This window comes from Rhinoderma darwinii, chromosome 5 (genome assembly GCF_050947455.1).
Source record: "Rhinoderma darwinii isolate aRhiDar2 chromosome 5, aRhiDar2.hap1, whole genome shotgun sequence".
Lineage (NCBI taxonomy): Eukaryota > Metazoa > Chordata > Amphibia > Anura > Rhinodermatidae > Rhinoderma > Rhinoderma darwinii.
In genome coordinates this window covers 180,710,654-180,724,945 of record NC_134691.1, presented here as the reverse complement: position 1 = coordinate 180,724,945, position 14,292 = coordinate 180,710,654, and the positions used below count along the sequence as shown (strand labels likewise).

General features: G+C 37.8%; 1 protein-coding gene across 1 annotated transcript in view; it reads left to right on the top strand.

The window, feature by feature from the left end:
- The window catches only part of MYO10 (myosin X), a 216,060-nt gene that overhangs the window by 177,254 nt on the left and 24,514 nt on the right, over positions 1–14,292 (top strand). The window contains exons 21-26 of the mRNA XM_075826765.1: positions 74–188; positions 3,708–3,814; positions 5,201–5,503; positions 5,962–6,001; positions 8,410–9,303; positions 11,884–12,007. Of these exons, the coding sequence (XP_075682880.1) occupies positions 74–188; positions 3,708–3,814; positions 5,201–5,503; positions 5,962–6,001; positions 8,410–9,303; positions 11,884–12,007 (1,583 nt within the window). The remainder of the gene's footprint in view (positions 1–73; positions 189–3,707; positions 3,815–5,200; positions 5,504–5,961; positions 6,002–8,409; positions 9,304–11,883; positions 12,008–14,292) is intronic.

The window sequence follows — 14,292 nt, the reverse complement described above, 5'->3', positions numbered from 1 at the left end:
ATAATATTGTTAATATATATTAATCTTATTATCCTGATTAGTTATTGATTATGAAAGTTTTTACATTTCCAAGATATAAAGTTCTGATGAGGAATTTGACGCTTCCTGATGATTTGAAAGGCAAGTGTGAGACTTTACTCCATCTTCATGACACGACAGATACTGAATGGCAGCTTGGGAAGACCAAGGTAATACTCTACCCTTTGTATTTATAGGAGGTTGTGAGTAGGACAGCAATTTATTACTGTGGTGTATGGATGGTTCAATAAATCATTGACTGCTACTGTACTCACATTAAAAACCAGAAAACCTACAGAACTAGTCTTTGCTGATGTAGGGTACTTCATATTCTATATCAGGTGCACTGTGTGATAATGTAGGTGTGTATGCCTGAGGCAATAATCTCTTGTGTGTATCGCATGTATGTGGCACTCTATGTAAGCAACAGATCCTCACATTGTGTGGATTTTCTCGTGTTGACATATTTCATGGTGAAATGCAGTTTAATCAGGAAAAGTAAATCCTGAATGGTATAAACAGTTTTTTGTCGCTGCTGAGGCGTATTCACATAGCAGTTGTAATGTCGGGGTAGGGAGACGGACAGGTGAGCCCTAATTTACCCGCCACTCAGTCCCTGCCTACTTGCACAGTCCGTCCTAGGCGACGGCGTACAACTGGGCGACGGTCCCTACGCTCACTATGTGAACGACAAACAAAACAGACAAGAGAACACGGAAGCAAGGTAAGAGGGGAAGTTGCACATGGAAACACCGTGAGCAACAGAGTGGTGAACGAGCCGAGTCAAACCTGGAGAGTACGCGGTAACAAAAGCAGAACAGGAGAATAGTCCGTCAAGCAGGGTCAATATGAAGCAGAGGTCAATGGTAATAGCAGGAACAGCAAAGCCAGGAAACACAAGAATCACAGGCAACGGACAAGCAGCAAATGAAGGTATAAATAGACCGAGGGCGGGAGCTAGAACCGTCTGGCCAGGCTGTTATCGGTTCTCCCACTCCTCAGCCTACCAGCCTGAGAGGTAGCAGATCGAGTCATTCTATCAGACCTAAGAACGGATGCAGACTGATTAACCACGGGCGTCGACACAGAAGCTGTGTCTGCCAGATCCTTTACAGCAGTCATTGATAATAGTCATTGAACTCAAGCGTCTTCTTTCTGTACGCTATCGTACTTTTAGCTTTTAGATGGTCTGGGATTAAATGGTTTTGTACATGATAAATAGCCATTTTTAACCATAATCATTACATTTATAGTACTCAAATGGTGGTGAACTTACAATCTTAACCCATCAAGAAGATAACCCAAGCACTCAGACGTATAGATGAGTAAGATTTGTTTATTATATTATTTTATTATATTTTATTTTCAGTTTAATCTTCACTGAAATAAATCTTCACAAGATTTCAGTAATTTCTTACAAGCGATTTAAAAAAAATTTATTGACGTTTCGGCCAAACCTGGCCTTTATCATAATCGCTTCAAATAATATGCAAAGAAAAAAGGAAGATACAGAGTATAAGTATTGTTACATATAAATGTATATAAAAGTAAAAAGATTAAATGCAAGAAGACAAAAGCTCAATAACTGCATAAAGAACGTATAGCATATATAAAGATATGATAAATAAAACTATAATTAAATAGATAAAATTGAAGAATAACATACAAAATGTCTCAAGTAACAAAGACTATGCATCCATTTAATGAGCAACAAACTGACAGAGATGTTGGCCAGAAACAGGAACATGTTGAGCTACGTGCTCGATACAGCAGAGATAGATTAACAAATAGTTAACAAACAACTATTAAGTTTAATAGATGGAGGGGTATTGACAAAATACCCCTCAGGACCATACCATAAGGTACCGGTGGTGTGAATAAAACGGTAAGTATAGTATAGAGAAATAAAACATAGAGAAATGAAACAGCTGTTACCTGTTTGAAAACGTGGAACTGAGTGTCGAGGCGTCTGCCAGACGCTCTGCATATGTGTCTGCTCGTGTGTCTGCTTCTATGTGAAGCGTCCCTTGTAAAACTTAAAAGTTGTTTGTTAACTATTTGTTAATCTATCTCTGCTGTATCGAGCACGTAGCTCAATATGTTCCTGTTTCTGGCCAACATCTCTGTCAGTTTGTTGCTCATTAAATGGATGCATAGTCTTTGTTACTTGAGACATTTTGTATGTTATTCTTCAATTTTATCTATTTAATTATAGTTTTATTTATCATATCTTTATATATGCTATACGTTCTTTATGCAGTTATTGAGCTTTTGTCTTCTTGCATTTAATCTTTTTACTTTTATATACATTTATATGTAACAATACTTATACTCTGTATCTTCCTTTTTTCTTTGCATATTAGTTGAAGCGATTATGATAAAGGCCAGGTTTGGCCGAAATGTCAATATATTTTTGAAAAATCGCTTGTAAGAAATTACTGAAATCTTGTGAAGATTTATTTCAGTGAAGATTAAACTGAAAATAAAATATAATAAAATAATATAATAAACGAATCTTACTCATCTATACGTCTGAGTGCTTGGGTTATCTTCTTGATGAATATTGTGGGTTTCCCAAACCCGAACCCTCATAGCACCTGAATATCTTAACCAGGAGTGCAAACCAATTTTTCTATATATTTACAATCTTAACCCGTTAGAAGTGCATTCAGACAAATTATGATTCATTGTTGTTCATGGAATTGTATATGGGGTCATTACCAATAATTCAGTGTGAACAATTTGAGCAAAACCCATCTTCACTGTGAGTCAGAATTCGAGTATGTACAAAATTGTTACAATCATTATTTTCTTACATATTTGCAGACTGTCGCAAATTTCTCAGAATGGGTCCAGGTTTAAAAGCATGTTATCTACCAGTGCCCAATTTTTAAGGCGCTATCTCATCTCAACAGCCCCTTTTTTAAATTGAAGCCGACCCAGCGATTAGCTGATTGTCACAGGTCTAACTTCAGAAAGCCCCTGCGAAGAGCTTGCATCGCTGTGGGTACCAACTTTCATAATGTATATATGTCCTATACAGTTTATGTCCATCACTGTCTAGAACAGAGTTCCTCAACCCTTTTCTACTAGGGCCTTACCAACCAGAGTATGGTAATGTGCAGGCCCTACCAGTGGTCAAAGTCCATGCCAAAAGGATTGTTCCATATTCTCCTGAACCGAATATAACATTAAAATACACTCAAAAGCAGAAATGTTGATAAACCAGAGTTTTCTGCAGCCAAAAAACGTACTGTCCAGACTGTTTACCCTGCTGTGCCTCACCACCAACTGGTGGGCGCCCTACCATTGAGGCCTGCCTCACAGTTTAAGAAGCATTGCTCCAGTTTGATCTTATATATCAGCTCTGGGAGACCTCAATCTAACAATATGGCAGAAAAAAAGTATAAAAAGTGCAGTTATAAAGCAAGTACTATCAGAACTCAAAACAATTTCCTTTTTATTATCCATGAAAAGAGTCCAAGTGTCTTCGTACTAAATCAGTGTAAATACTCCTAATACTACAACTGATAAAAGATAAGTGCAGTCACCTCTCCTTCTTTTTTAATGGTCAGTGATTGAGGTGGTTATTGCTCCTTGTCCTTTTTCAGCACCCTTCAAAAATTGCGTGCAAAACTAAATCCCCGCAGCTCAGAAAGCAAATTTCTGTATATTTTTTGTTCTCCCAGGTTTTTCTGCGAGAGTCTCTGGAGCACAAATTGGAGAAGCAACGTGAAGTAGAGGTTTACAAGGCAGCCTTAATAATACAATCACACATCATGGGCTTTGTGGCAAGGTGAGTGAATAGATGGTCTGCCATCACATTGAAAAGTAAAATGTTCTCAGTAAAAGTTCTCTGGATTGCATGCATTGAAGTTTTGTGCAATAAGAGTACATTAAATAAATGGGAATGTACTACAGTTAAAAAGCACTACACCTAAAGTACAATGCTTATAAAAGTGCAGATTATAATTCAGTCGCGTGTATATAGGACATATGTGAGGTAACGTAGTGATGATTGGGTTGCCATTTTCTGGCATTTCTGTACAGCTTTCATCTCCCCAGCCAAAAATGGCTTCTTACATATAGTTCATACTTCAGTTTATTGTCCATTTAAATGCTGAATAAGCAGTTAGACAATGGTTTATGTATGGAAAAAGTCATGTATAATTGTCAGTAGGTTAATAGATGTAGCAGGTCTTTAGAACTGCATCATTTATACATAGTGAAAACTGTGATGGTGTTTTAGGGTTGGGAAATTAATGAAAATCTCTTCAATGCAATATTCCACATATTTTGCAACTAATATATATATATATATATATATATATATATATTTTTTTTTTTATTTTTTTATTTTTTTTTTTTCAAAAAAGATCTTGCTTATAACCTGTTCAGAATATGTCATCCTTCTATTGTATATTGACATTCCTATACACTTACATTTACATTTGTTGAAAACAATACATCATTTAAATTAATAAATAATACAATAAATAAAAGTTTAGTTATATCTATATCTCACTTTGTAGCCATATTGGTATCAGTGAAATATTAAATTGCTATGATCCGGTTTAACCTCTCCAGGACAACAAGATTATTTCTGAATATTCCTGCTCACAAATATTTTTACCTTCCTATCTTCAAATCATGAGCAATAATAGTATCAGAAAATACTGCCCTGATGCCGCTTTTTATAAAAATCACTGGTTAACAAAGTGTCATACATTATGTATTAAATCCAGAACAATGCTATGCATCTGCTTACTTTTGTGTGTCTTCAGAAAGTCAATAGTAGACAGTTCAATAGCTGTTTGCATAATAAGTTAATCCCTTTTCAAGTGCATATGAGTCCTGGCTGTACGTATAGGGCAATATGTCACCCAGAATGGCATCCTGCTGGGTGTAATTACTTTTTGTGTAAGCATGGCATATATCAGAGCTAATTCTCGCTCTTCCAAACCACCGTCATGTCAGGCGAAATAAAGATACGGCTCTGTTTAACATCAGCTTAGCCTGCATTCAGACTCTGCAGGGAGCTTGCATGCTTCCTACTGTGGATGTCATTTATATTGCGGCTGTCACACCTTGACACTTGCTATAAACGGGATGCATAAATAGGATGGATTATTTCTTATCGATTGAGATTTGTGGAACAAGCCTCTCTCCTTTCTTTCCGTAGAAAGCAGTACAGAAAGGTGCTCCACTACATTGTCGTGATACAGAAGAACTACCGAGCTTTCCTGTGGAGGACAAAGTTTTTATGTCTTAAAAAAGCAGCTGTGACCTTCCAGAAGCAGCTGCGTGGACAGATAGCCCGCCGTACTTACAGGGAGCTCCGGGAGCAGAAACAAAAAGAAGAAGAGAGGAGAAGAAGGGAGGAAGAAGAGCGAAGGAGAAAAGAGGAGGAAGAGAGGGTGAGGAAAGAGGAGGAAAGGAAGAAGAAGGAAGAAGAAGAAAGGCTAAGACAAGAAGTAGAAGAAAGGTATGGGATGCAGAATATCTAGGGAATCATAAGTCATGTCATGTGTACATTTATTCATAACCAGCTACATCTAATGTTAGAATACATTGCACAATACAACTATTTCAGAACATCTGGTGATAATATGTTGGTGAATATGCAGAAGCCATTATTCCATAAAGTCAATCAATATCAATGTCACTTGTATGAGTGTCTAAAATAGCCAATACATTACAGGTCCTTATAATGCAATGATCTTACATTTGTAAATGTGTATAGATACAAACAATCCTTGCAAATGACTGATCTGAAGTCATCTCATACATTCAGTATGTAAATGCTTTAATGTCTACAAGCAGTCACTACAAGGAGATTCTTCCTTGCATAGGTTTGGTTGGGAAATCAATGAAAGAACGTTCTGTATGCGCCTGCCGTAACAACGACAATTGCATCTATTAATCTTCCGTTTCCTCTTACAGAGAAAGGCACAGACAAGAGGCAGAACTACTAGCCAAGCAGGTAGGCAATTAACTAATATACAAATGTCTGCTTGCTTTCTTCTAGAGGATGTTGTGTTTTTAGAAATTGCAAGAACTTTGGATATAAATGATAATAATGTCAAACAATAAAAATGTAAAGTCACCAAAACAGCGACTACTGGTAGATTGATAATATATTGGACTTATTTTGTATATAACAAGCCACCATACCATCATTTTAGCTTACAAATATAACAGGACATAACTTATGATAGTGATTCATCTCTAGCCATAACTCATGCTTTTAGTATTGGAGAGGTACGTTTCTTGGGTGGGGTTTCTTTGGCGTTTAAACTGATGGCCAGACATTTATCTGCTCGCTGGACAGATATGCATTTATGGGACATCTGATTTACTATCATCCCTCAAACATGAACTGTAGCAAAACCTTATACTTCACACTCATAATGGAATCTTGGTTTGACCTTTAATATGATATGTGATACAATTCTAAGCAACAGGGAAAAAAGTGCATAGCAACATGACCTCTAAGCTATTATTTGTCCAATATAACAAATATACACAATAAAAATAAAGTGGAAAATGGTCAAGCTATGATCATGATTTACTGAACACACATCTTCCCACCGGCCAACCTTAATATGTTCATTCATTTCATTTTAATTACATTACCTATTTTTACCAAATATTCCAGCTTTGGTTAGAATTCGCGCCAGCAGAATAGTTAAAGCATAACGCCTCCTCTTATTGCCACCTCCTCTAGATGCAGCGTGATTTTTACAGTAGATATTATGAGATACTATTATATTTAATTATTTTTGTTTGTGCTGGAGTGACTATAGACCCTTTCTAGCCTTCCTATAAGCAGGTTATATATTTTAATTGAATGATTATTAACTATATTTGGTCAATAATGCAGATCTATGGGCAACATTTTATCAAGCTCTTCCAAGGTTTTGTTCTAACTTTCTATGGTATAATTATTATTATTATTTATGATATAAAATGACATTGCAACTTTCTGAAGTACTTTGTAAATCAATTCTTTATGGTTTTCAAGGTGTCTGCTTGCCATCATTGAGTGGAAGCTTCATTGTTTACTTCTAAGGGAATACAAATGCATCCCGGTCATGTGATTATCACACAGGTGTCCGGTTCCTTTACAGTTACGCTCTGTCTTACAAGAGCATCACTTGAGTAGAACATGAATCAACTGGAAGTAAACAATGAAGGTTTCAATTCAATTACTACAAGCAGAGATCTTAAAAACTTGTGAAGAATTGATACACAAAGGATTTGTTGCACATTATACATGATATATCTATTATAGCTCTTTATTATATATGAATAACCTTTGATTTTCTTAAAACCCCTTTGATTATTCTATTGCGTATAGGAAGCTATAGCAACAATGTATGTTTTTGCTTCACATACAAGGAGTAATAAGGAAAGTTAAAAACACGTAGGCTCATGGAAGAGTCATTCAGCGCATGCCATCCTCATCTAAATATTTCTAGACTAAACCCGTGTTTCCCAGCTTATACAGTACATACAACAGACACAAATTTAGTTCTACCTATCTGCTGTCATCTTATAATGTATTACAGATACAATATATCTAGCTCAAGCACCTATATTATAGCTCACACTGATAATCGCAAATTGTATATTATAAACCAATTCTAAAGCCCCTATTACAACGGCCGATAATCGGTCGGTACGGCGAGCGCCGATCAACGAGACATCGCTGATCGGCACTCGTTTGCTCCTGTCACAAGGAGCTACGCATGGGAACAAGCGGTCGTTACTCCGATCGCTCATCCTCATACATTATTATCATGTCGGCAGCATGTCTTTCTGTTTACACAGGGAGATGTGCTGCCGACAACGATAATATTTAACTTTTTTTTAAAACAATACGATCAGCAGATGAACTCGTATCATCTGCTGATCGCTGCACTTTTTTTACAGAGCAATTTTAGTAAACGAGCGTTCTATGAATGCTTATATGCCCGATAATCGGTAAATGTAAAACGGCCTTAAGTCCTTTATTCCTTCTGTGACGTTTCAGTGCAGTGGCAAACTATAGATCATACCAGTAATGCTAGTAAGATCTAGTCTTATCTTGATGTCAGTTGACCTGTGCCTTGTTTACTTGCCATCAATTGCTCCCTGTGTTTGATAGTTCTCATGTTCTGTCTTGTATTCTGTTTCATATTCCTATCAAAGCTGTGTTTGTTCAACTAATATGTGGATTTCTTCTTGTCATAGTATAAAGAAAGTTATTATGATGGTAAATAATAGTGCATTATACTGTAATTGTGTGAACATTACTTTGGCTTTATCATTCAATAAAAAATACTAATATTTAACATTAACGTTTATTTGTTCAAATTGAGTCTAATGTTTTCATCTACTCAACTGTAGGTTGAAGAAATAAAAAAACAGGAAAAAATTGCTGCCATGTTGGAAGCCGAAAAAGAGGATAAAGAAAATCGAGAAATAGAAAAAAAGAAAGAAAACAAACAGGTGGAAGATATTCTCAGATTGGAGAAAGAAATTGATGATTTGCAGCGTATTAAGGAGAAACAAGAATTAACCTTAACAGAGGCCTCCTTACAGCGGCTGCAACAGCTCCGAGATGATGAGCTACGACGTCTAGAGGAAGAGGCATGCAGAGCAGCCCAGGAGTTTCTGGAGTCCCTGAACTTTGATGAGATTGATGAATGTGTTAAGAATATCGAAATGTCCTTATCTGTAAGTGATGTATTTCCAGAGGATCTCAAATGCATTGCCAGCTCTGAAAAACCCACTTTTAACTTTAGTCAACCATATCCTGAAGAGGAGGTCGATGAGGGCTTTGAAGCTGATGATGATGCATTTAAGGACTCGCCAAATCCAAGTGAACATGGTCACTCTGACCAAAGAACAAGTGGTATTCGAACCAGTGATGATTCTTCAGAAGAAGACCCTTACATGAATTATACTGTTGGGCCAGCAGCTGAAGATGGGCCAAACAATATATTACTTCCACCTGGACAAGATCCAAAAACAGCAAAAAAAGTGCCTGGAGGAGAGTCTACATACTGTGTACCAGAAAAGCAACCAGATTGCCCGCAGGGTCTGGATAACCTCATCATCCATGATGGAGATTATGACTATGACCATGATGATTACCAGGATAGAGCTATGACCTCTGGGAGCAGTGTGACATTCTCTAACTCTCACAGCAGCCAATGGTCTCCAGATTATCAGTGCTCCATAGGAACATACAACAGTTCCTCGGCCTACAGATTTAGCTCAGAAGGAGCTCAGTCATCAGTAAGTTTCTTCTTAAATGTTATCCTGTCCCTATACTACAATGTTTTCTCTGGAGCTGTGTACATATTTTAAAAGTTCTTTAGAAATAGACGGGTTAGTACAATAAAATAATTGGATTAGACGGTAGCGCTTTCTAGTTGGACCTGCTGAAGAATTCCTAATTGCAGTGACAACTATGAGGCCATATTCACAAGTGGAGTGTATGAGCTGTAAAATATTGCTTGTCTATACAACTTCCTCTATGTGAATGCTGCTTATATACAGTTTAATTTATGCATTGGGTCTATAGTGTTTTTTTTTTTTTTATAGATGTGCGTATTTAAATAGAAATAACACAATCCTGCAGCTGTGGTTTCGGAGATCTAAACTTGAAAATCTTAATCACAAGTTAATATCACTTTGTGTGTATTGGCAAGTTTATAAAAAGTTTAAAAAAATATTTCCTTTTCACTTTTCTTTAAATGCTATGTACACCTTTAAAAACTATTGTTTGTGTTTTAATAAAACAGTGTATCAGTGTTTTTGGTTCAATTTTGTAATTACTTTTTATTAAAACTTATTTTTACTTTTTGTGATACAGCTGCTTTGCTTCCTGGATACACAACAGCTGTATCGTGTGCTTCAGTGTCAGTGGCTCCTGTGTGTCACCTGTTATCGATCACATCTAAGTTATGAACTTAGATGTGATCGATAACAGCTTGATCCTGCGTTTCAGAGTCACGCAGGACTCGCTGACACTGAACCCGTCAATGCTGCTGAACTGACGGATACAGGTTTCAGCGCAGGATACAGCTGTTCTGTGTACAGGATACAAAGCCACTGTATCTGAAAAAGGGAAAATGTTTTTTTAATAAAAAGTCATTACAAAGTTGCACCAAACACTCTGATACTCTATTTTATTTAAAGAAAAAAAATCGTTTTCAAAGGTGTACATAACCTTTAAAGGAGTTGTCCACTCAGGACAGTGGCTGTCCATGTGGTCTATTAGCGTATATGGATGTCATACAGGAGGTGTTCTGCTCAAGACCCCCTTTCTGTGAGCCAAAGTGAAGAGATTCTGAAAAGAGAGTTTTTCACTCAGGAGGACTTGTAGTGACCATGTATTACAAATCAGTGCTCGGTAATACAACATTTCAGGGGCAATGTGGATGCGCAATTGTAGCTTCCTGCAGTTGGACCCTCGGCAATCAGCTCACCATTGTGAGAGCTGCTATAAGAAATGGGGGTCAGACAACCCCATTAAGAGCAGCATACACTTAAACAAAAATTATAGTGCAAATCTGTCTGCTCATAGCAGGCGTAGAAATATTTTTCACCTGGCAGAGAGTTCAAAGACTGCCAAATTCATTGAGAGGTGCAAATCTCACTAACTACTCTCTACTTTTTGACTGGCATAAATATGCCATTATTAGTAAATGTTCTATAGTCTCTAGAAATGTGCTCATAAATATGCTGCCCAAAATATTGTATAGGCAAAAATACAATTCATAAATATCTATCAAATATTCTAAATATCTGACAAAGAATAGGATCCTACTGATATGACAGTGTTTATACAAAGAGATATAAAATCTTTGGTTTGTAGAGGACCTTTCACCTTTCCCAACATGTTTGTTTTAATCAACAATTATATTCTCCAAGAAATTGAAATAGAATTCAATGAAGAACGGCTCAAATTACGTCTGAAAGAAGTGTCCTGCACTTCTTTGACGAGGCAGTCATTTTACGCGTCGTCGTTGGACAGCTGTCAAACGACGATGCGTAAATGACAGGTCGTCGGCACAGTACCTCGGCAAACCCATTCAAGTGAATGGGCAGATGTTTGCCGACGTATTGGAGCCCTATTTTCAGGCGTAAAACGAGGCATAATACGCCTCGTTTACGCCTGAAAATAGGTCGTGTGAACCCAGCCTCACTGTCAACACCTTTGAAAAATCAGTCTTATATGTTTATTTTTTTGCTAGCTCTGTCTAGTGATTTTTTTATATAATGTCATGTTTCAGCCTCCCTAGGCGCTTTACCTAGTATGTCAAGATTTCAAAAAGGTTGTAGTTCCAGAAAATGGTAGTACTGGAAGCTATAGGGCACCTAGAGCTTTCATGTTTAATCCTTTGCAAGTCTTTTGTAGTTATGGTGGGCCTTTTTGTGCCCAGCTTTTATTCACAAAGCATTTTATTGTTTGCTTATGGTGTCTGAATGAGTTGCTAATTTCAAGTATTCCATCGTTCTGATTATTGCCACATCATCTCTCATAAGGCAATTTGGTATCTGTAACAGATGGAGATGGAAAAATATGCTTGGAAATAATATACGATCAGAGTACTGACTTACCTCATCTTTGTGCAAGCAGTGTATGACTCTAAATCGTACTATACAATGGCACTTAGAAAAAACTTGGCATACTCTTGGTCTACTCTTGTTGTAAACTCCAGAAAACATTTACAAAAAGTGTGAATTTTCCTGATTTGGCAAAGGCACAAATGGCAGTAACCAAGGTTTTCAGAGAAAAATTCTCATATAGTTCTTTAATCTTTAGGATCCATTTATAGGTCTCTTAATGCTGTGCTTATGTACTTCTAGTTTGAAGACAGTGAAGAAGACTTTGATTCAAGGTTTGACACGGATGATGAACTTTCCTACAGACGGGATTCTGTCTACAGCTGCGTTACCCAGCCTTATTTCCACAGTTTTCTTCATATGAAAGGTAAGCTAGTGTTAACCATGTCACAGGATATTATACTTTGTATATCACTCCTTTTTAGTCTTGATGTATGATCTGATCTTGTTATTGTATAATGGCTGCGATGCATGTTGTAGTATAATGAAGCTACGGACCATGCATGTTGGGTACAGTAAGGATAATGACTGCAGTTGTAATACCATACCATAATGTGATAAAGCAGAGAAGGCTGTTGTTGGGATCTCAGTCTATTCAGTCCATTAATATGTGTCTGCAGTGTACAGGCTACTGTAAACAGCAGATTGCAGGGCAACCATGATGGAAGTGCTATTCCTTTATATAAAAGTTGTAACGCGTGTACTTTTTCTCATAAATGATCCATAATGAATACAATCCACTCCTGTAACAGATCATGTGAGGGCTTTGCATACATATTGGGCTGCTGGTGATATGTGGCTATTAAGGTAAATATATACAGCACTTTGTATTCTGGTGTCTTTGTTTGAGTTGTGCAGGGGATGGAAGACATGTCCTGCTGTGATGAGAGCTGAATGAACCCACGCTCGGGCACACGTGCATAATGAGGCGACACAATCAGGTCATGCTGAGGGGTTCTCGAATTATTAAAGGTCAAAAGGGTCAAAACTTTCTCAATCTGACATCTGCAAAATCACAAAGCTATAGACTGAAATTGTATATGCCCTTATGCTGACCATGCATAAAAAGAATGTGGTTTACTATACGAATGCTCATTAATAATGTTTTAAAGATACAGTAACTCCATTTTTTAAGTGGTCTCAAATTATTTTTGTAGAAATGTGGCTAAAAAGGTGTTTTCTACAGTCTGTGGTATTATTTGATAAAAATACCAGGAACTTAAGTACATTGAAAACGTTTATCATACTATGTCTCTATCAAGATTTACTTATAAATTTTCACCCCATATTAATATGAGAGTTGGAGAAAAAGGAGACCCAAACCAAAGATAACCTTCAAAGGCTTCTTCTAAAAAAATATAGGAACCTCTCCACCATACAATTCAAATATACACTGTGTGTGTATATATACCTGTCGAGGCATGGACTTCACAAGACCTCTGAAGTTGTCCTGTGGTGTCTGCCACCAAGATGTAAGCAGCAGATGCTTTAATTCTTGAAGCTGCGGGGCCTTAATGGAACGGACATGTTCTCCCAGCACATCCCACAGATTCTTGGTCAGATAGAGATCTGCAGAATTTAGAGACCAAGCCAAAACCTTGAACTCTTTGTAATGTTCCTCGAAACATTCCTGAACAATTTTTGCAGTGTGGCAGGGCGCATTATCCTGCTGAAAGAGGCCACTGCTATTAGAGAATACTGTTACCATGAAGGGGTGTACTTGGTCTGCAGCAATGTTTAGGTAGGTCATACATGTAAAATTAACATCCACATCCAGGACCCAAGGTTTCCCAGCAGAACATTGCCCAGAGCATCACACTGCCTCCCCCAGATTGCCTATTTCTCATAGTGCATCCTGCTGCCATCTTTTCCCTAGGTAAACGACACGCACGCACCTGGCTATCCACATGATGTAAAGGAATACGTGATTCACGAGAATAGGCCACCTTTTTCCATTGTCCCATGGTCAGTTCTGATGCTAATGTGTTCATTGTAGGCACTTTCGGCAGTGGACAGCATGGAAAATCTGACCGGTCTGCTGCGATGCAACCCCAGAGCTGCAAGCTGCAATTCACAATTTGACTGTTCATTTGCTGCCTAATATATCCAACACCTTGACAGGTGCAATCAAGACTAGACAACCAATGTTATTCACTAAACCTGTCAGCGGTTTAAAGTTATGGCTGAAGAGTATGTATATATTGTTAAGGATCTGCAAGGCACAGCTTCTGTATCTACGCCCATAGGTAATCAGTCTGCACCTGCTTCTATGTCAGTGAGACTGACTCCATCTTCCACCACTCAGGATGGCAGGCTTAGGAGTGGGAGAGCCTATCACAGGCTGGCCAGACGGAGCTAGCTCCCGCCCTCTGTCTATTTATACCTGCCTTTCCTGTTCCTCCTTGCTTGTGATTCTTCTCGTTTGGTTTCCTGGCCCTGCTGCAGCTTCTTGAACTATTTGACCCTGCTTCATATTGACCCTGGCTTACTGACTACTCTTCTGCTCTGCGTTTGGTACCTCGTACACTCCTAGTTTGATTCGGCTCGTTCACCACTCTTGTTGCTCACGGTGTTGCCGTGGGCAACTGCCCCTTTTCCCTTGCTTCTGTGTACCCTTGTCTGTTTGTCTGTCATGCACTTATTGAGCGTAGG